Source organism: Bos javanicus, chromosome 2 (assembly GCF_032452875.1).
Source record: "Bos javanicus breed banteng chromosome 2, ARS-OSU_banteng_1.0, whole genome shotgun sequence".
NCBI classification, from domain to species: Eukaryota; Metazoa; Chordata; class Mammalia; order Artiodactyla; family Bovidae; genus Bos; species Bos javanicus.
In genome coordinates this window covers 71359012-71379524 of record NC_083869.1, presented here as the reverse complement: position 1 = coordinate 71379524, position 20513 = coordinate 71359012, and the positions used below count along the sequence as shown (strand labels likewise).

Genomic DNA, 20513 nt, shown 5'->3' with positions numbered 1-20513 from the left:
TGGGCTGAGGCTGCCTGGATGTGGGTCCAACCCTGTAACTCTGCTCAGGAGCATGACTCCTGAAGGCCCTTCCATCCCCAGGAAGGATCTGTCTGGTGCCTGAGGCCAGAGGGGGCTGGCAGATTCTCTGCTGGGGGTACAGGGTTAATGGTTAAGCTGACTGGTCTTCCCTGGGGAGGAGGTTAATGTTTGAATGCTAAGAGAGGCACAGGAAACGCCACTCACCAAGCTGTCACCAAACTCGGCACACTTATCACAGATAAAAAATTAACTCCTCAGCTATTCTGGGCTAGGTGACCAAGGCCTTCCCAGCATTTCCTGGGAGCATTTCAGGGTCACCCTAATAGCTGCATGGCCTGCCTTACTGGGCTATTTATTACTCTGTTTTCAGAAGCTGATACCCCCTCAGAGCTGGCTGGTGGCAGGGCTCTGCCTCACCCTAGGGAGGAATGTTCCAGAGACAGAGGGGTGGCAGGAAAGGTGTGGGCTTAGTGGTTGGACAGACCTGGGCAGGTGCACTGCTCTGTCACTTAGGGGCTGTGTGACCTTGGGCAAGACCCCGATCCTCTCTGGGTCTTCATGTCCTTGCCTTCAGAGTGGGGACTCACCATCCACTTTTCCTCTTCTCTTTGCCAGTGGGCTCCCCACTCCCAAAGAACATGGGCTGCCTTCTAAAGGGTTAGGGGGTTAGTGTGCCTTTTTATTGAGGTGAAATTCACATGATATTAACCGTCTTACTGAACAGTTCAATAGCATTTGGTGCATTCACAGGGCAACCACCACCTCTATATAGCCCCGAGCATTCTCATCTCATCACCCCAAAATAAAACCTGTACCCATCGCTCCTCATCTCCCTCCTCCCTCTGCCCTACCCCTGGCAACCGTACATCCACTCCCTGTCTCTGTGCATTCACTGACTCTGTTCATTGCGTACGAATGGAGTCCGTGACCTTTGAGTCTATCTCCTTTCACTAATGTTTCCAAGGTTCATTCATGTAGTGGCATGTATCAGTGTGTCTTACATGCTGGCCTTTAATGCAGTTTCTCTAACAAACGTTCCAGGTCCTTTTCTGGATTCTCCTGGCCCCTGATGGCCTCTGGCAGACAAACACCCTGGGACAACCCTCACCCTACCCAGAGCTCACCTCTCCCTATCCTTTCTTTGCCACAGCTGACCTTGGCTCATTTTTCAGAAACAAGAAACTTACATTTATGTAGCACTTTAGACATTTTTTTTTTTTTTTTAGTTCTTAAAGCAACCCATGCAGTTAAGTATGATTACCATCCCACTTCACAGATGAGGAAGTTGAGGCTCTTAGAGGCACAGGATCACCCAGTGCTGAAAGAGGACTGACTCTCAGCCCACATCTTTTGACTGCAAATCCTGAGGATTGTTTATTTTGCGATCCAGACTGAACTGTGAGTGACTGATATTCTCACTCTCCCCAAGAAGATTTGCATTTGAGAAAAAAAAAAAATAGAGGAAGAGAGAGACTGTTGGTGCCAGTTAATGTCTAATTTGAGTGAGAGATAGCGTGAAAGGAAGCGTTTCAGCTGGAGGAGGAAGAGCTTGTGGGTGGTTGAGGAGGGCTCTGTGGGGCCAGTGCAGTCTGTACAGTCTGGGGAGGAGGAGGCTCAGGATCCGTGCTCACAAGCTCAGAAGCACTTGCTTGGGCAAGCCTCTTGGAGGGAGAAGAACCAACCTGCCCCAGGGAAGCAGCACCCAGCCTCCCACTCAGAGGGTCTGTATCTCATCCAGTGCAGCCTCCTAACTGCATGACCCTCTCTGCTTGGATTCTGCAGTAGTGGAGAGCTCACTACTCCCCAAGATAGTTCATCCCAAGGAACAAATAGCTTGTGCTTCTCGGTTTAAAGAGAAGCACCCCAGACACTCTGTTGTGCCTGCCTCCTGTGCTGTGCTTTTTAATGCCTTTGCCTCCTGGGCCTCCAGTTCCTCTGACCCCACCCTGACCACCTCTGTGTGTGGTCCAGCCATCACACGCAGGGCAAAACAGTTCCCGACCTAAATACTGTAGGTCAGGTCATTTGCACGGCCGAGGAGACCTCCTTAGGGTGCCCTTGGAGTGGGCTGAGGAAGGCAGAGGGGGCTTGATGAAGCCAGGAAACCGGCTGTTGGTTGTGCTTGTCTGGATGTGTCCCCATAGCCATTTCCCCTCTGGGTTTTCCCACTGTCTGGGGCAAATGGGCAGCAGGGCCCTTGAGCCTCTTTCAGGAACCTTCTGTTCCCTTCTCATCACATCACTCTTGTCTCCCTAGTCTGAGTGAAGTCTTGCTCTGTTTCTGTTTTTTCAGAATTATGATTGCAAGGTTTTCTTGCAATCAAGAAAATCAAAATTATGATTTTCTCAAGAATTATGATTGCACCAGAATTCCTCTTTATCCTCCTGCCCTGGGGGCCCTTTGGAAACAGGTCAGGGAGATTGTAAGTTTTCCTCCTTCTGGGAGGCTGTGAACCAGTAGTCTGAGAAGGAAGGAGAGAAAAAAGGGGAAAAAATGCCAGGAGGAAAAAAAGATCCACTGCACACACACATCATTTACTTCCCACCAAAATTCTAAGGGGGCATTATTTTATAAATGAGACCAATTTTATAGATGACAAAGGTGGGGATCATACATGTAAGTGGTGTGTTCAGAGCTCACTCTATCCCCACCACACTTCACCTCAGCCCAGGACCCCACGCTCTGCCGCGGGCACTGGGCAGGCACCCCCTGCTGCCCACATGGCGTTAGTGGCCTGATGGTTTGTTTCCCTACTTGAACTTTCCCCAGTCTTCCCTCCCATCCCCTCCAGCCAGGTGGTCAGTGTTGACAGGTGACCTCAGAGATGGTAGAGGGTCAGGGGAGTCCCTGGGCCCTGCTTGCCTCACAGCAGCCCTGCCCTCCCTAGTGGCTCAGTGACAGTAGATCTACTTACAAAACTCCTCCATCTCTTACCTCATGGGTCTCCCTCAACCCCGACTCAGGCACTGAGCTTTGCAGCTCTGGGTCTAAAACTCCTAGCCCTCCCCTAACCCGGTGACCCCAGTTTTGTGCTAGAGCCCAGGGGAGGCCAGACCAGGATGCCATGCCACCTCTCTTTCATGCTCCACCTGTGCAGCCATCCCTCACTTGGAGCAGGAGCCTGTAGGGTGTGGGGTCCAAGGCCCTCCATTCACACCCTGGAGCAGTGCAAACGGGGTCCCTGCAAGCAGCCAGGAGGCCACTCTGTTCCCTGCTCCCCCGGCCATAGGCCTTCCAGCTCACCTGCACCAGGCACCATCTGTACTGTGGTCTCCATAGTATTTTTTTCCTTTATATCAATGGGTTGACTCTTTTTTTTCATCATGCTGTGCATTAGATCTTAGACTTACTCATCATATATGGCTTCCCTGGTGTCTCAGTCAGTAAAGAATCTGCCTGCAATGCAGGAGACCTGAGTTCAATCCCTGGGTCAGGAAGATCCCCTGGAGAAGGAAATGGCAACCCACTCCAGTGTTCTTGCTTGGAGAACTCCATGGATAGAAGAGCCTGGTAGGCTACGGTCCATGGGGGTTGCAAGAGTCAGACACGACTTAGCAACTAAATCACCACCATCATATATAACTCCAACTCTGTAATCTTTGACCAACCTCTCCGTCTTCCCCCCAGCACCCGCCCCTGGTAACCACCGGTTCTATTCTCTGCTTCTATGAGGTTAACTTTTTTGGATTCCGCATACCAGTGAGATGATAACAGTATTTGTCTTTCTGTGTCTAGCTTTTTTCACTGAGCACAATGTCTTCTAAGTTCATCTGTGTTTTCACACGTGGCAGGATTTCCTTTTTAAAGAATTTAAAATATTTCGGCTGAATGATATTTCATCATGATTTTCTTTATCCGATTCATCCTTTGATGGACACTAAGGTTGCTTCCATGCTTGGGCTGTGGCAACAGTGCTGCAGTGAACATGGGCTGCAGATAGCTCTTGAGACAGGGATTTCATTTCCTTCGGATGTGTATCCAGTAGTGAGATTGCTGGATCATTTGGTGGCTCTATTTTAATTTTTTTGAGGAAGCTCCACTGTTTTCCCCAGTGGCTATACCAACTTACATTCCCACCAACAGTGCATGAGGGTTCTCTTTTTTAAACTGACTTTTTTTTTTAACTTCAGTCAGTTCAGTTCAGTCGCTCAGTCGTGTCCGACTCTTTGCGACCCCATGAATCGCAGCATGCCAGGCCTCCCTGTCCATCACCAGCTTCCAGAGTTCACTCAAACTCACGTCCATCGAGTCGGTGATGCCATCAAGCCATCTCATCCTCTGGCGTCCCCTTTTCCTCCTGCCCCCAATCCCTCCCAGCATCAGAGTCTTTTCCAATGAGTCAACTCTTTGCATGAGGTGGCCAAAGTATTGGAGTTTCAGCTTTAGCATCAGTCCTTTCAATGAACACCCAGGACTGAACTTAGCCTCATCCTAAACAGCAATAACTACAAAATCATGGCTGTGATATACTTGTTGTATAACCTTTTAATGCATATTAACTTGTTTTTTAAAAGGTGTAACTATTAAAATTAAAAGTGTTCAACCATGTACCAGCCACCAGAGCCTACCAGTGAGACGGGCTCCTCACATGCGGGACCAGGTCTGTTCCAGTGCTGAACCTGTCCTGACAGCAAGGCCAAGGCTGGGAGAGGATGGCCATGTCACAGGGCTTGGGACATGAGCAGTACCATGTGGAGTTAGCGTCCAGGCCTGCTGCCACCAACGGTCAGCCTGGAGGTGGGATCCTAGCTGCTGTCACCCTGTCTGTCACTTTGCCTCTTGGGGCCTGGGTTCCTCATCTCTGCTTTGAAGCAGTGACCCTACTTGACCCCTGCATTGTACAGCTCCAGCCTGGACAGCCCCTTCCCAGCCTTTTCTTCCCCCTGGCCAATAGGAAGGATATGGGCATAAGCCAGCTGTGGGGGGACCTGTGTCCCTCTTGCTCCACCCTCCCCGCCACCAGCTGCTCCTCCCTTGCTTTCTGTCAGCACCAGGCCATTGTCCCTGTGGGCCAGACCTGACATGACCCAGCTCAGGAAGCCTGCCAGATGCCCTGGCACCCTTCCCATCTGTCTGGCTAGCCGGACGTGGGTTGGGTTGTCCGCCTCAGGGACTCGGGCCAGTGCCCTGGCTGACCTGATCAGCCTCAGTCCTGAAGCCACTTCTCCCAAAGTGAAGGAAGAGGCTCCTTCGTGTTCCCGCAGCGGGCAGCGCCCCCAGTGCTTCTAGGAGGAAGGGCGGCTGCGTTGTAATTCTGCAGAAGTCAGAATTTGGGCGGGGCTCACCCTCCAGCCTCCAGGTGCTGTGCCGGAGTGGAGGCACACCATGCCCCTCTGTCCAGGGCCTCTCAGGACCATGTCACTGTCCCAAGGGCATCTGGGGAGGTGAGAGTCACTCAGGGGCCTGGTGAGCCACGTCCATGGTGGGAACCTGGAGGACCGGTGCCCAGACAGTGCAGAACCTTCCTGTGTACCCTGGGGAGGTTCAAGAAGAAAGAAGGTCTTCTTCTTGAAAGAAAGAAGCCCGCCCTCTTTCAGTGCACACTGTGAGAGTTGGGGTGAAGGCTCTGGAACATCCAGGGGGCGTTCATATGGCCCACTTTCCTCAAAGAACTCAGACACTGGTGCTTGGCCCCCTGGAAGCTTCCACTGTCACTGTGGTAGCTCCATTAAGCCCCACTCAGTTCCCGTGGCATTCTCCTCCTCTGTCCTCTCCCCTCTTGCTCAGGGCCACAACCTCCCAGGGCTGCTCTGCCTCAGCCAGGCATCTTTCCCTAAGATACTGGGGCTGGTGCCTCTGGAGACAAGCAGGTAGGCAGAACCCATGAGGTGGCACCTGGGAGCCTGGCTGAACAGTTACCTCACAGCCCTTCCGTTTCCTGGCTGGGTGACTCCAGGTACCCACCTCCTTGCTTTATTGCTTCAGTTGTAAATGAGGGCAGATTTGGGTGCCTTGCAGCACTGTTGTGGGTTGAATGCTCTCCTGTGTGTACAGCACAGAGCGACTCCTGCTGGCATCAAGCAGAGCTGGCAAGCAGAGGATGTGGGATTCAGAAATCATGTGTGGCATCACAGCGAAAGCCCATTTACAAGGAGTGGGTGACGACGAGGGGAACAGGGGCCAGAGACTTGGGCATTCATCCTTTCCTTAGACACTTGTTGAGTGCCTGTGCCTTGCGCAGTCCTTGTGGGCACAGGCCTCTGGCGGTCATGAATCAGACTGGTTCCTGCTCTTTATATCAACTGCCCGGAGTGGGGAGCCATTTGCACCCAGGCACCAGGAGGAGCCCTGCCCCCTCCAGCCATGACCTCCCCTGGCCTCTCACAATCATCTTGGATGGGTTCCCGGAGCCCAAGGCTGGTGTGAGCCCAGAAGAAGGGGCTTCTGCAGCAGGAAAGGAGGGATGCAGTATGAAGATTCTCAAAGCAAAGCCTAATGACCACGTACAGAACACCTGTAGGGAGGTCTTAGCCTGCAGATTCCCGGGACTCAGGACTATCAGAACCTCCCCAGTGACACAGATGTCCACTGCAGGATCAGTACCTCTAAAGTGGGGCAGATCACCAGGGGGGCTTCACGTGGAGGGAACAAAAGTGTCCAGGAGGATGCTGGAACTTTGAGCCTGGTTTTATTCATGCCTGAAAAGAGACTCTTGCTCTTTATAAAAACTGGGAATTAGCTAGCTGGGTAATCCAGGGACCCCTTCAGACTGCACCTATCCACCAGTCCCTGGAGCTAAAAATTGCCCTGCAGTTCAGAGGACCCAGCTGGGTCCCCCCTCCCAATGCCAGGATGAAACAGAAAAGGACTTGGTGAGGAAGAGGATTGGGGAGGATGGCGGGAGAGAGCTGCCATTCCCTGGCACCAGTGAGTGCCAGGCTTTCCACGTGGAGATTATCTCTTCCCCTGGACAACCTCAAAAGGAAGCCATCTGTTTCCCCAAAAGAGCTGAGGGCTTGGGCAGCGAGGTGTGGTGAGGAGGATTGGAACCCAGGTCTCTGGGACTCAAGAATCTTGAGTTCTTTCTGAAGGTTGTGGGCTCCAGGGTGGTGTGTTCTGCTTTGTGTTCCCCAAACTGGATGCAAGGTGACTGCGGACCTCACGGTTCACCTCTCTTTCCAGTGTGCTCCAGACCTTCCTGGGTGATATCCTCCCAGGTGGCATGGGCCCCCAGAAGTCTGTCACAGGAGCAGTTTCTCTGATTTTCTTCCCCTGGGATCTACTGTGGAAGAACTGTTATGTTAAATGATAATTTTTAACAGAGTATACCTGCCAAGCATTGTACTTAAGTAATGAGAGAACCAGTAATACATTAACCACTGGTTCACAGGAGAATTCAAAGTACTGTATATATAAGGCAAATAGATGCAAAACTGGCTGAAAACAATTTCATTTAAATTTTAGAGAATTGATAGTCATGCAAATGCAAAGAAAATGACTGAAATGTGGATCCCAAATGCCTTTGGACAGGACTTATTAGCATGGCCATCAGTTAGCTACAATTTATAGAGTTGTGAAATAGCTCAAAGACAGAAAAGGCCAGAGAACCTCAGAATCAGGTAAACCAGAAGGCCGTGCTTAAGACAGCGCCTAGTTTTGCATTATGGACATCCAGTAATTTTTTCACGTCAGAGTCTTTCAGTTACCAGAAGTGGGCCACTGATCTGGCTCTGAGCTTCCTAGCAGCCAAACAAAACAAAGAGGAAACAACCTCAAATTCAGTGTCTATAAGGACAGATATATACTAGCTGTTCACCATAAGTTCAGCTTTGTGTTGCATTGAGACCAGATTATCCTTGGGAGGGATGTGGGGGGGGGCGACACCAGGCACAGGTGCTGGGGATGTGCCAGGCTGTGGGGGTGGGGGGGCTGTGTCCACGTTGAGACACTGTCTGATGCTGCTGCTCTTCTCGGCAGGCTGCAGGGGGCTATGGGACAACACCAGCTGCTGGCCATCCTCTGCACTGGGACAGACAGTGGAAGTGGCATGCCCGCGGTTCCTCTGGATGCTCGTGGGCAGGAATGGTAACAACTCAGCCCGGGGGCCCAACTGGGCAGCTGTGGGGCAGCCCTCCGGGTGGGCCTTGGCCTGGAGGCACCAGGCCAAGACATCTCTGGGGACGAGAGTGAAAGGAAGGATGGGAGTGGTCCTTGCTGGCGACTGGAAGCCTTGCTTAGGGGTGTGTGGGGTGGGCTGAGTTGTCAGTGCCAAGCAAGGGTCCAGGGGGCCAAGTACCAGGGAAGGGTAAAGGGGGCCAGGCCTGTTCCTCTCTGCCCTATGTTCCCATTGAGGGGCTACCCTCCTTCCTTGCACATTTCTGGTCCCTTAGCACCCAGGGCCTTCGCTCCAGCCCTCGTGTCTGGGTCCCACTTAGCCTGGGCTAGCCTTCCAGGACACTTACTTCCTCTGTGCCCTCTCTACTAGGCTCTGCTGATGAACTCTGCCCTCTCTGGAAGCTTCTGGTCTCCTGGGGGATCTCTCACCCGAGCAAAGCTGCAGTTTATAAGGATTTCCTTAATTTCAGACGAGGAAGTGAGGAAGTTGTCTCAGATAGGGAACACTTAGGGACTAACAGGGACTAACGCTGGACAAAACCCTGTCATGTACTAGGCATTTTTACAGATTTAAACTTCAGTTGTCACAAAACCCCTGCAAACCACAGACCTTTTCTCTCCACTTGGCTTAAAGAGTGAAAATAACAAGGTCTGAGAGCAGTTTAGCCTTGGCTTCAGGTTCACAGCTGGGAGGCGGAGAGACAGGGGCTGCAGTTTCTTCTCTTGGCCACCCAGTGTCGCTGTGGGGCTGCAGGATCCTCCCACCTGCACGGTCTCACAGAAGCGCTGCCCCCTGAGTTCCATGCTAGGGAGCCAGGGCACGGTTGGGGGATGAGGGTCGGCAGGGATCATCTCAGCCTGGGGCCTACTGTGCTCGTGCACAGCTGCGGGCCCAGGGAATTGGCCAGCCCAGAACCATAGGTCAGGACCAGTCCAGCCTCAAGTTACCGAGAACATTTTGTCCTCTACCTGCTCTCTGCCCATAAATCCACCTTGGGTCTGGAGTCTGAATAAAGTCTCTTCAATAGTGTCTCGAGGGTTCCAGGGCACCTCACCCCAAGAAAGGAAGGTATCCAGTGAGAACAAGCTGGTGCTTCAGACTCTTCCTTTTGAAAGAAGAAAAAAAGTAGAATAAACAACTGTTTCTCAGGGCACCTAATACATGGGCCCAGGCAGAATGGGTGTCTGTGTGGCTGGGAAACCACAGGCTAGATTATGTACCCAGATACTTGTGTGTCTGTGCTGGAGCCTAGAATATTCCATCTAGGATGCATTCCTTTGATTCTTAAGAGGGCCCTGGTCTTCCAGTATTTCTTCTTTAAAAGCACACTTCCTGAGTGGGGTCAGGCCTTGGCTTTCTTTCCCTTCTGTCTTGATGGGGGATGGGAGCCTTATAGCAGCAGAGATTCCTAACCTGATGAGGCTTTTGAGAGTCAGATAAAAGCTTTGACCTGGCTCTTCCCTGGACTGCTGGCGTGTGCATGCACACACAAACACACATTTGCACAAAAATACTGACTGTACTTTTGGGGACCCTTGAAGTGTTTACTGACCTGAACCTGGGTCAGAACCCCTGACATATTAGGAATTAAACTCAGGGGGAGTGGATGGGAGCCCATGAGAGCCCACCCCTTGTCTCCTCTGTGGTTCTACTAAGAGCCATGTCAGCAGAGGGCACCTGGCCTGCATCTCATGCAGTGTTGTCGTGGGAATCCTGCTGGGTCAGTGAGGAGAGGCGTCCAGACAGACAGTCCAGCCTCCAGGGATAAACTGTCTGATAACCACTTCTGGATTCCAGGGAGTAAGTGTGCTTTTATTTCAGTTTCTTGTCCAACCAGCCGCCCTTTGACCACCATTTTTTTCTCTCTGACAACCTAGCTTGCTTGATTTATAACAGAAAGCTTCCACTCATCTCCTGAATTCCAAGACTCCAGGCCCCACCATTTCTGGTCTAATTTAGAAAGGCCAGAGGCAGAAGGGAAGTAGCCCTATGGCGCCCTCTCTGTGTCCAGCACCAGCCTGGGTTTCCTGCCCCATCCTGCAGTGTAGGTGGTTATTCCTATTTGGTACAGAAAAGTGACGCACATAAGGGCATGCAGCAACCAAGAGCCAGTGCTGGGTTTCAAACTCAGATTCTTGACCCGTGCTCCAGGTCTCCTGAGCTGTCATAGACGTGGCATGCCTAGAGCCCAAATGCCACGGTCTCCTGCTAGAGTTGCCTCTGGGATCTCAGGGAGGGGGCAGGAAGGAGGGTGGGACAATGACGGCCCACACTGTGGCTGGGCTCTGTTGCCCAATTCTGGGCCTTGGTTTTCTTATCTGTGAGATAGGCCAGCAAAACCTCCCTCAGAGGAGTGCCATTAGGATCAGCAGTTTAACATAGTGGCTAGTTCTAGAAATGGCCACCATGTTTCTCCAGCTGAGTGGAATCTGTTTGGTCCTAAACCCTGAGAGACAGTGGCCTAGACCATGGGGCCAGTCAGAGAGAAACACACCAGGCCCAGCTCGGGTGGCTGGGGAGCCCTGACAGGATATTGACTGGCGCAAAAGGAGCAGCAGGGCTCCTTTGTTCAGAGCTGGGGTCAGCCCCCTGCAGCAGCCAGACCTGGGGACTGGAACTCAGCCCCCCTTGGTAGCCCAACGTGGAGGATGCAGCCGAGCCAGTCACTGCAGGCAGGGAAGCTCCCCGCACAGCTTCCCCGGACTTCTGTCTTGGCTTGGCAGCTCTTCTACCCCAGTCTTCAGGCTCTTGCTCTAAAAAGCTCCTCCTGGGTAAGCTCTTCCCTCTTCCCTTGTGAAAACGTTTAGAGCGGGCCCTTCCTCCTCCCTCATTTGTTCTCCTAGCCAGCCAGCCTACAGATGTTTGATGAGCAAGGGCTCTGGGGAGGCAGGCTCTATGGAGCCCCTGGAATCTCTGGGAGGGGAGGCAGGGGAGCCACGGTCACTTCCGTGTGAGAGGTGCACACTGCAGGCTTGAGAGACAGAGAGGGCTGCAGTGATCTTGTGGTTTATAGTACAGAGAAGCACTGAAGAGAGGCTCCCTGGGAGGTTATGTGTGTTAGCTCTGCTGATTTTCAGACACTGGGGAGCAGGGTGTGAAGTTATATATAAAGTAGAACTTCTAGGACTTCCCTGGTGGTCCTATGGCTAAGACTCCACACTCCCAGTGTGGGAGGAACGGGTTTGATCCCTGGTCAGGGAACGAAGATCCTGCATGCTGCACGGCCAAATAAATAAATAAATAGAACTTCTTAGCGCAGGAGTAGAACCAGGAGCCTGTAAAAAGTTACCAACCGGGCAGATTTCTCTGGCGCACTCACCCATTAGATGGCTGTCCCTGATAGCTCAGTTGGTAAAGAATCCGCCTGCAATGCAGGAGACCTGGGTTTGATCCCTGGGTTGGGAAGATCCCCTGGAGAAGGGAAAGGCTACCCACTCCAGTATTCTGTCCTGGAGAATTCCAACCCATGGGGTTGCAAAGAGTCAGCTGCAAAGACTGAGTGACTTTCACTTTTCAGGGCCTGGGAGCAGGGAGAGCAGAGTAAGAAAGGGATTAGCACAAAGCCTGCAGCTAAGAATATAGGCCTGAGCCCCGGGGGTCAAATCCTGTGTTCTACGTTAATGGGAGTGTGGTCTTGAGCAAGTTCTTTAACCACCGTGTGCCTCAGTTCTCCTAGCTATAAAACAGGTGTAGGATTTTCATGTCACAATACCTTTTACTATAAAAGTAACAGTGCCGACCTCATAGTCTTGTTAGGATTGAATGAGTTAATACCGCTCACATGCTTAGAGCAGTGCCTGGCATATAGCAACAACTGTGTATTGTTATAGTAGAGCATGAGGTTTTATAACTGAATAAACACACGGTCATTAGTGTGAGGTCAGTGTTGTTTGGTTTGGGGTGTGTAACCTGCTGTTCTTAAGCACTGCATACGGCCTCTCTCATCATTGGAGGCATTGCCATGCCTGCCAGAGGAAGGTTTTATTATTCTCCGAGGGGCACCCAGGTAGCTGAGCAGTGACCCTGGAAGTTGTGCTGGGCCTGGGGCCTGGGACATGTGTCAGTCACCTCCCTCGTTGTGGAGCCTGGTGCCTGGCACAGGGCGTGTGGGGCGCGGGGTGTGGGTGAGGCAGTGGGGGCCCCGGGGGAGATGAGCAGTGCTCAGAGGCAGGGGGGCTAACGGTTCAGGGCCCACCAGGTTTGCAGGTCAAGTGATCCAGAACCGCGGCTCTGTGTCTCGCATGCACACGTGCATCCCCACTCGGGCTGTCTGCCCACACCTTTCCTGCCACTTTTCCGGACTGACTCTTTCAAAGCCTTCAAGGGTGAACTGAGCAACTGGAGCTGCCCTGTGTGGTTCGGAGAAACAGACAGAGTGACAGAAGGAAGCTCCCTCCACCTATAACTAAGGTGGGCAAGGCACCCAGAAACCTGGCCATCAGTCCGTCCCTCCGCTCACCACAGGATGCTTGGTCCCCACAGGTTCCATGTTCCGAAACTGCACACAGGGCGGCTGGTCAGAAACCTTCCCCAGACCTGACCTGGCCTGTGGGGTCAATGTGAATGACTCCTCCAACGAGAAGCGGGTAAGCCTGCCATGCCTCCCTGTGGGGTGGAGGTGCCTGGGGAGATAGAGTGAAGCTGGCTAGGTCAGGTGACCCGGGGCTGCCCTTCTTAGCCCCACACCCTCCCAGCTCTCTGTCCTGGCCCACCAGCCTCGAGGGGATGTCCCTGAGGACCGTGGCACAGTGAGAACTGCCATGTGCCGTGGGGATGCCGCGGCCAGGTTGGCATGAAACCCAAAACGCAGTGACTGGGGCTAACTGCTTGGGCCAGTAATGAGTCTGAACTTGCCCTGTGGCCTTGGTGGGGGTGGGGAGGATGTAGCCTCTCTGTGGGTCAGTTTCTCCATCTGGAAAATGGGGTGAGTAATAGTCCTGAGCTCGTCAGGAGGAGCAGAGTGAGCCCTGGAAGTGCTGGGAAGGGTGAGAAGCCACAGCACCTGCTCACAAAGGTCCCTTCTCAGAGGAGACTCAGGCTCCAGGAGGCAGGAGCATGCAGCTGCAGGCAGACCTGGTTTAAGAGAGGAGGCTGGCGTGTGGGCGCCCTGAAGAGGCCATTCGGTTCAGAGTCCTTCCTGAAGGAGATTGGATGGGGGATGGTAGTGGGGGATGGAGTTCCTTCTCTCCCAGGGCTTATCATCCAATTAGGGAAGATATGCGAGGTCTTCAGATCCAGGTGGAATAATTTAATAGGGATTACGCATGGTCTTAGAGGGCCAGTGGATGGGCCCAGACCTTTGTAGATTTCCGTCTCTGTCTCTGACCTATGTGAAGACAGGAGGCTTATGTGGATCACATTTGTAAAGTCCATAAGATTCAGAAGGATCACATGTATAACGGATGGCAGGATGGAGGTTCAGAAGGATGCGTAGGCTGCAAGTGACAGAAACTTCCAAGGGGCTTCATAAGCTAATGTGGCTCATATAACTAGGATGCAGGGGATGGGCATTGGGCGCTTGTAATGAAGCAGCACCCCAAAGCCACTCAGGACGAGGATTTTTCTATCTCTCTTCCTGCTAGCCTGGTGACTTATCCCGGGGCTGGGATCCTGTTGTCATGTGTGTGCCGATGACGGCAGCCGCAGATTCCCAGGCCTGCTTGTCCAGGAGGAGGGACAGCCTGACCTCTCTGGCTAACTTCAAGAAAACTTCATATGCAAACAGCCAGTAAGCCCGTTCTCACATCTCACTGACCCAATGTGACTTGAGCCTGTCCACCTCTGCACCTTTCCTGGCAGAGGGATGGGACACACGCATGGCTTGAACCAGCAGTTCTCAAACTTTTTGGCCTCAGAACCCTTTTATACCCTTAGGAATTACTGAGAACCCTAAAGAGCTTTTGGTTTTGTGAGTTTTCTCTGTTGAAGCCACACTTAAGAACTGTTGGCTAACATTAGTCAGCTGGATAAAAACAAAGGCCGGGGCCAGAACTATGATATTCATGGCTAGGTTGAAACTCTAAAATGCCAGAGAAGGCGCAGAGATTTAACAAAGATAAATGCAAAGTTCTGGACTTAACTGAGAAAATTAATTGCCCAAAAATAGTAAAAAAAAAAAAAAAAAAAAAGACCTACTATAACTTTAGCTCATGTAAAAAAATATTAGAATCCCTAAGATTGGTTTAAGTTTTTCCAGACCATGGGATATACTGGTCCCTGATGCCAGACCACAGACAAGCACAGGCTTTGTCTTTTTTCTTTTTGGCTGTGTGGCTTGTGGGATCTTAGTTCCTCAACCAGGAATTGAACCTGGGCCCTTGGCAGTGAAAGTGTGGAGTCCTAACCACTGCCCTGCCAAGGAGTTCCCCACAAACTTAGTCTTTTATGCTGAGAATTGAATCATCCTTTCTGAGTGTGAAAATGTCTTTTTATCTTTTAATCAAATGATTGTGAAAGTATGTATTTACTGATTGTCTTTTTGCAACTTCCTGACTTGGCATGCACCAGTTGCCAACAGTGGACTCAGATTAGCAGAAAGACCAGGCAAAGCTGCCACGTGGGTACATAAAGCTGACTTTCTTTACCCGGAGCAGAGGTTCGAAAACTACGGCCCTTGGGCCAAATCCAGCCTACCACCTGCTTTTGCAAGTAAAGTTTTATTGAAACACAGCCACATCCATTTGCATTGCAGGGGCTGAATTGAATAGTTGCAAAAGAGATGGAATGTTTAAGCTTACATGTTTGCTGTGTGTCCCTTTATGGAAAATGTCTGCTGTCTCCTAATGTAGAGGATGGAGAAGGACAGGACCCAGTCAGGACACACAGCAAAGAGACAGGTAGCCTCATCCAGGACTGATGGCAGCAAGGCTTCCTTCTGGACCCCTAGCCCTCTGGGGGCAGGTGTTACAGAGGTTGAGGGCACTGAGGTCACGTCTGGCTTCGGGGGAACAGGGCTCTTTTGGGGTCAGATCTTGAAGACAAAGGCAGAGCTGGCTGGGATGTCCTGAGGGTCACCTGGCAGACAGTAACCCAGCCACAGGACAGCATGGGATACTCAACCTGGACCCTCCACACTTGTCATCCATGCCTCCTCGCGCTGCCACAGGGTGACCCACTGCTCCTGACCCAGGACTGCAAAACCAGGTGTCTCCTGAGTGAGCTGATACCCTCAGCTCTGAGGTGTATCCCGCACATGGCAAGATCCTAGGGATGGCACATCAGTCTCCAGATTTTTGACATTTCACTACTCTTTGAAATCCTAAAGGCTAGGAACCATTAACCCAATGCAACCTGCTGCCCTCTTGCTTCCCCGCACTCATTCCTGAGAGGTGGCTCCTGGCTTCTGGAATTGCAGTCACCTCAGTGGGGAAGGGCAGTGTCACATGGTAGCTAACCTGTAAAAAGTCCCCTTTGCTGTCAGAAGAATTTTGGTCCCTCTGAGTCAAATCTACTTTCTGATAACTTCTGCCCTTTCTGGAGCTTACGATTCAGTCTTACTCTTTTATACATCAATCATTTTAATACCCTTCTTCCCTAAGTTTGTTTCCTTCAGGATGTGGTGCACTCAAGTATTTTAATGCACTCGTCAGATGACATGGCCACCCCCCTCCGGAAATGCTCCAGTTCATTAATGTTCCTCTTCAAATAACATACCCAGGCCTGGAACACTCCAGACATTCCAATGTGGCTTGCTGTTCCACAGCACTCCATTAATGAAACCGAGAAGAGGCCTGATTGTTCTAGCAGCTACCTCATGCCTCATACTTCATAGTATGGAACAGTCTCAGACTGCTGACTCAGGCTGAACAGTGGATAGTGGGGTAGAGGATGAAGACGAAGAAAATTAACAAGGACTGAGTGTCTTCTAAGGGCCAGGCATTGTCTAGATACTCTACCTGATACCACATCTGCTCTTCCAAAAAGCCTGCACGGTGGATATTATCTCCATTTTACAGATGAGGAATCTGAAGCTCCCAGAGAAGTTTAGTGATTTGCCTAGGGTCACACAGAACTCAAGTGATTTGCCCAGGACTGGTGAGTAGTAGCAGTCCTAGGTTTGGAACCCTTGTCTCTTGACTCTGAAGCCTTTCTGTGTTCCCTCTGCATACACTTCTTTAACACCATGGAGTGTGGGCCACTCAAACCTCAAGGTCATTTTTGTATAAACGCCTGTCAGATTTCCTCAGTAGTATCTGTGTGCTGGTGTTTTCTTGTTACCCTTTCCTTCTGGTTACAAAACAATACTTAACACTGAAGAAAAGTGAGAAGTACAGAAAAAAATACAAATGAAAATAATGACTGTATCCACCAGTTTGTAATCCAAAGTTAATCACTAATAATATCTAACACAACTCCTTACAATCTTGTTTCTGTGAATGTGTGAGATTGAACCACCTGAGATGACCAATATTCAGTCTTTTTTGGTCTTCAAAAAAGGGAAGAGTCATACAATTCAACAACACTTTTCTTTGCATAAAGCAGAAATCACACTGTACCTGTAAAATGTGTATTCTGCCTTTTCACTTAGCATTATGTTATGTCCTGACATCTTTTGAAACTCTTGATAAGTAGCATTTTAATATAGCCTAATTTTGAAATAATTTGAATTTAAAAGAATTTAGTTAACTATTCTGTTGTTGGGCATTTGCATGCTTTTCATTAAAAATAGTTCTGTGATAAACATCTCTCTATATAAATATGTTTTTATATTTCTGATAATTCTTAGAATTAATTCCTAGAGGTAGAAGGGAAATCAGAAGGAATGCTTGTGGTTTTTGATCTGTGCTACTTTCCAGAGAGACTGAGCCAATTTTCACTCCCACTGTACCCTCATCTGAGGCTTCCCTGGTGGCTCAGTAGTAAAGAATCTGCCTGCAATGCAGGAGACCAACTGCAATGCAGAAGACATGGGTTCGATCCCTGGATCAGGAAGATCCCCTGGAGGAGGAAATAGCAGTCCACTCCAGTATTCCTGCCTGGGAAACTCAATGGGCAGAGGAGCCTGGTGGGCTACAGTCCATGGGGTCACAAGAGTCAGACATGACTTAGCAACTAAACCACCACCACCATGTAAGCTCACCTACGTAGAATATTAGTACTTTTGAATATTAGTTAATTTGGTTGGTAAGAAGAAAAAAATGGTATGGCATTATTGCTTTACTCTTTATTTCTTTGGTTCTTTTAGAGACTGTTGTACAATTTATTTTTTGAACCTAAAAAATATAGGTCTTTACATTTATTCCTATGTACATCATTCCACTCCATTGAGATGTTGAGTCAAAGCTGAGCCAGTAGTGTGTAGTGGCTGCTGAATAAGCCAACGACTGCCTGGCTGCATTAACAGGAGTGCAGTGTGTAGAACAGGGATTGCCGTGTATAAACCAGGTCCCACTCTACTTCTCCCTGGTCAGACAGTACATCTGTAGCTTTTCAAGTGTCTGGTTCAGGGTGTCTTGTTTAAGAAGGACATTCACAAACTGTAGCGTATTAATTGGGGGAAATGGTGGTGGGTAATGGAAAGAGATTAAAGACAGGGAATACTGAATGCTGAGTAAGTGGGGAACAGTTGGGCAGAAGAGCTGTATTCCGAAAGGACAAACCTCTCTATAGCATCTTTGTCACTCTCCTATAAGTCTAAAGCTATTCTACCATGAAAAAGTTATTTTTAAAATAATGATGAAAAAAATGGGATTTCCCTGGTGGCTCAATGGTTAAGACTCTGTGCTTCCACTGCAGGGGGCACAGGTTTGACCCCTGATCTGGGAACTAAGATCCCACATGCCGCACAGTACAATCTAAATAAATTAAATAAAGATACTTAAAAAAATGATGAAAAAAATAAAATAATGATAGGCTTTAGGTATAAGACAGATTCACTTTATTTGCAGTGACTCCAGAAGCAGAAAAGTGACCAACAGATACAATTTAAAAATAATAGATTTTAGATTCATTTGAGAAAAAAAATCTAATACTTTGCACTATTGTATACCCAGTGAATTCCTCAAGAACCAGTGAAGACACCATCCAAAGCAGAAAAGGGACCAATAGGTACAATTTAAAAGTAATGGATTTTAGATTCATTTGAGAAAAAAATCTAATACTTTGCACTGTTGTATACCCAGTAAAGACACCATCCCTAGAGGTATTCAAGCAAAGACTTGAATTCAGGGTGGCAATCAGAGGCCTTGTGTGTGGGGTAGAAGTTTGAACTAGCATCAGATAATGCCCAAAGTCTTTTCCCAAGCCAAGATATCATGCATCTATGAACTTGTGTCCTTGGGGTATGAACAGAATAGCAGTCAGAGTTGAAGGGGTTCCAGCCGCCTGGAGCAGGTGAAAGGGCAGATTCAGCCGGTGGTAGGTGCTGACACAGGCCTCTCTCTGCAGTACGAGTACCTGCTGAAGCTGAAGATCATGTACACCGTGGGCTACAGCTCCTCCCTGGTGATGCTCCTGGTTGCCCTAAGCATCCTCTGTGCCTTTCGGTAAGAACAGGTACCAGCTCCCCATCTCCCTAGCCTTCCCCAGGCACAGAACTTTGGGTCTCTTTTATTTGCTCAGACCAGAGAAGGGAAGGTCTGGTGGGCCACTTTGTCTTCTCTAGATCTAAAGCTTGCCTGTGGCAAAACACTGAAGTTTCTGTGACCTCCTTCATCCCTTCATTCATTTGACATTTACTGAACATCACTAAGAACTTACGGTGCTGGTTGCTTTAAATGTATTATTTCTAATGTTCACACAATGTAAGAGATAGGTATCACCCTCATTTTACAGATATACTAGCCAGACTCATGTTTGCAAGAAACAGAAATCCATCTTAAAACATCTTAAGAAAAGCAAAGGTGACCTGAAGCATTTAACTGACAATTTCAGGGGCATCTGGCTTCAGGTGTGTCTAGGTGCTCAAAGGTATGAGCAGAACTAGGTCTGTCTCCTACCATTGCTTTGCCCTGCATTGGCTTCAGGCAGGCTTTATGCAGGGACAGTAGAGACAACCACCAGCAGCTGCAGAGGCACATTCTACTAGCTCAGCAACACCAGGGCAGGGAGACCCCTTTCTCCATTAGTTGCAATGAAAGTCCTGGGAGAGCAGGCTTGGGTCACGTGCCCAGCCCTGGGCCAATCACCACAGCCAGGTGAGGAGTGCTCTGATTAGTCAGGTCTCTCATGAGGGTGGGAGTGCAGTTGTCTGTACCCAGAGCTGGAATGGGTACCCCATATGAGAGCCTGGTTCCTGTAGGGAAGGAGGGGAACAGGTGACAGCCTTCTGCCCCTACCACAAGGGGACACCTAGACTTTGGTTGGTGAAAGCCTTGCTGAACTAGGTCGTGTAGCTGAAAAGAGGCAGAGCCTGGATCTGATTTCTCCCCACAGCCTGTGTACTTTCTGTGCCACATGCCCCCTTCCCCACCCTCCCTTCTAACAATTCTGGGAGCTGCAGGAGGTGGTCAAGGCAGAATCGAATCTCACTCTTATAATCTCAGCTTTTTTTTTTTTTTTTTTCAATTGCAGCATGAAACAGAGTAGGCTGGCCACTGGGGGTCTGGGCTCTCATTCAGTTCTGCCAACAGGGAAATTCATAGAGATGCCACGTCCAGTACCTGGGTTTCCCTGGTGCATGGGGTAGGGGGTGGGGGTGCTGAGCTGAACCCTCCGGCTCTGCCACCTATGGCCCTGCATTCTCTTTCTCCAGGAGGCTCCACTGCACCCGCAACTACATCCACATGCACCTCTTTGTGTCCTTCATCCTGCGCGCCCTGTCCAACTTCATCAAGGATGCTGTGCTCTTCTCTTCTGACGATGCCACCCACTGCGATGCCCACAGGGTAACATGCCCACATGGCCCATGGTGTGGCCAGGCCTGCCTGCTTCCCCCCAGCCCCATTCATTGAGGCTGGATTTAATGCCTAGAATCAAAGGGGCCAGCACTGGGGCTGGAATAGGAGGTTCAAGGAGTCCCATGTCCCCACACGTGCAGCCGGGGACTCCTATGAAGGCAGTTTGCTGAGAAGCCAATGGGGCTACTGTTCAACTTCCAGTGTCCCGGAGTGGATCAGCCTCTCTGGGTATTAGACACATAGCAAGGCTCCTCCTTCCTCTACTCCTGCCAAGTCCCAAATGTAGACAGATGACAGAAGTCTAGAGATGGTTGGGATTGTAGAAAGAAAAAGGTGGACAGGTCTGCATCTGCATGCCCAGATGTGCAGCAGAACATAATCTCACCCTCTTCCTCCTCCTGAACACGCAGAGGAGTCTTCATTCATTGCAATATCACTCTGTGTATCAGTTGAGAATCTCTTCTGCTGTACGTAACACAAAACTATACATCAGTGGCTTAAACAGCTGGGGGTTGTGCCCCACAGAAGCAGTCCACAGATGGGCAACCCAGAGCTGGCACAGTGGCTCCTTGCCACAATGAACACAGTCCTTTTCCCTG

General features: G+C 50.1%; 1 protein-coding gene across 2 annotated transcripts in view; it reads left to right on the top strand.

The window, feature by feature from the left end:
• Nucleotides 1–20513, top strand: part of SCTR (secretin receptor) — a 74878-nt gene that overhangs the window by 28955 nt on the left and 25410 nt on the right. For both annotated transcript variants that reach the window (XM_061439795.1, XM_061439789.1), the window contains exons 3-6: nucleotides 7939–8046; nucleotides 12560–12663; nucleotides 18464–18561; nucleotides 19770–19902. In XM_061439795.1, the coding sequence (XP_061295779.1) occupies nucleotides 7939–8046; nucleotides 12560–12663; nucleotides 18464–18561; nucleotides 19770–19902 (443 nt within the window). The remainder of the gene's footprint in view (nucleotides 1–7938; nucleotides 8047–12559; nucleotides 12664–18463; nucleotides 18562–19769; nucleotides 19903–20513) is intronic.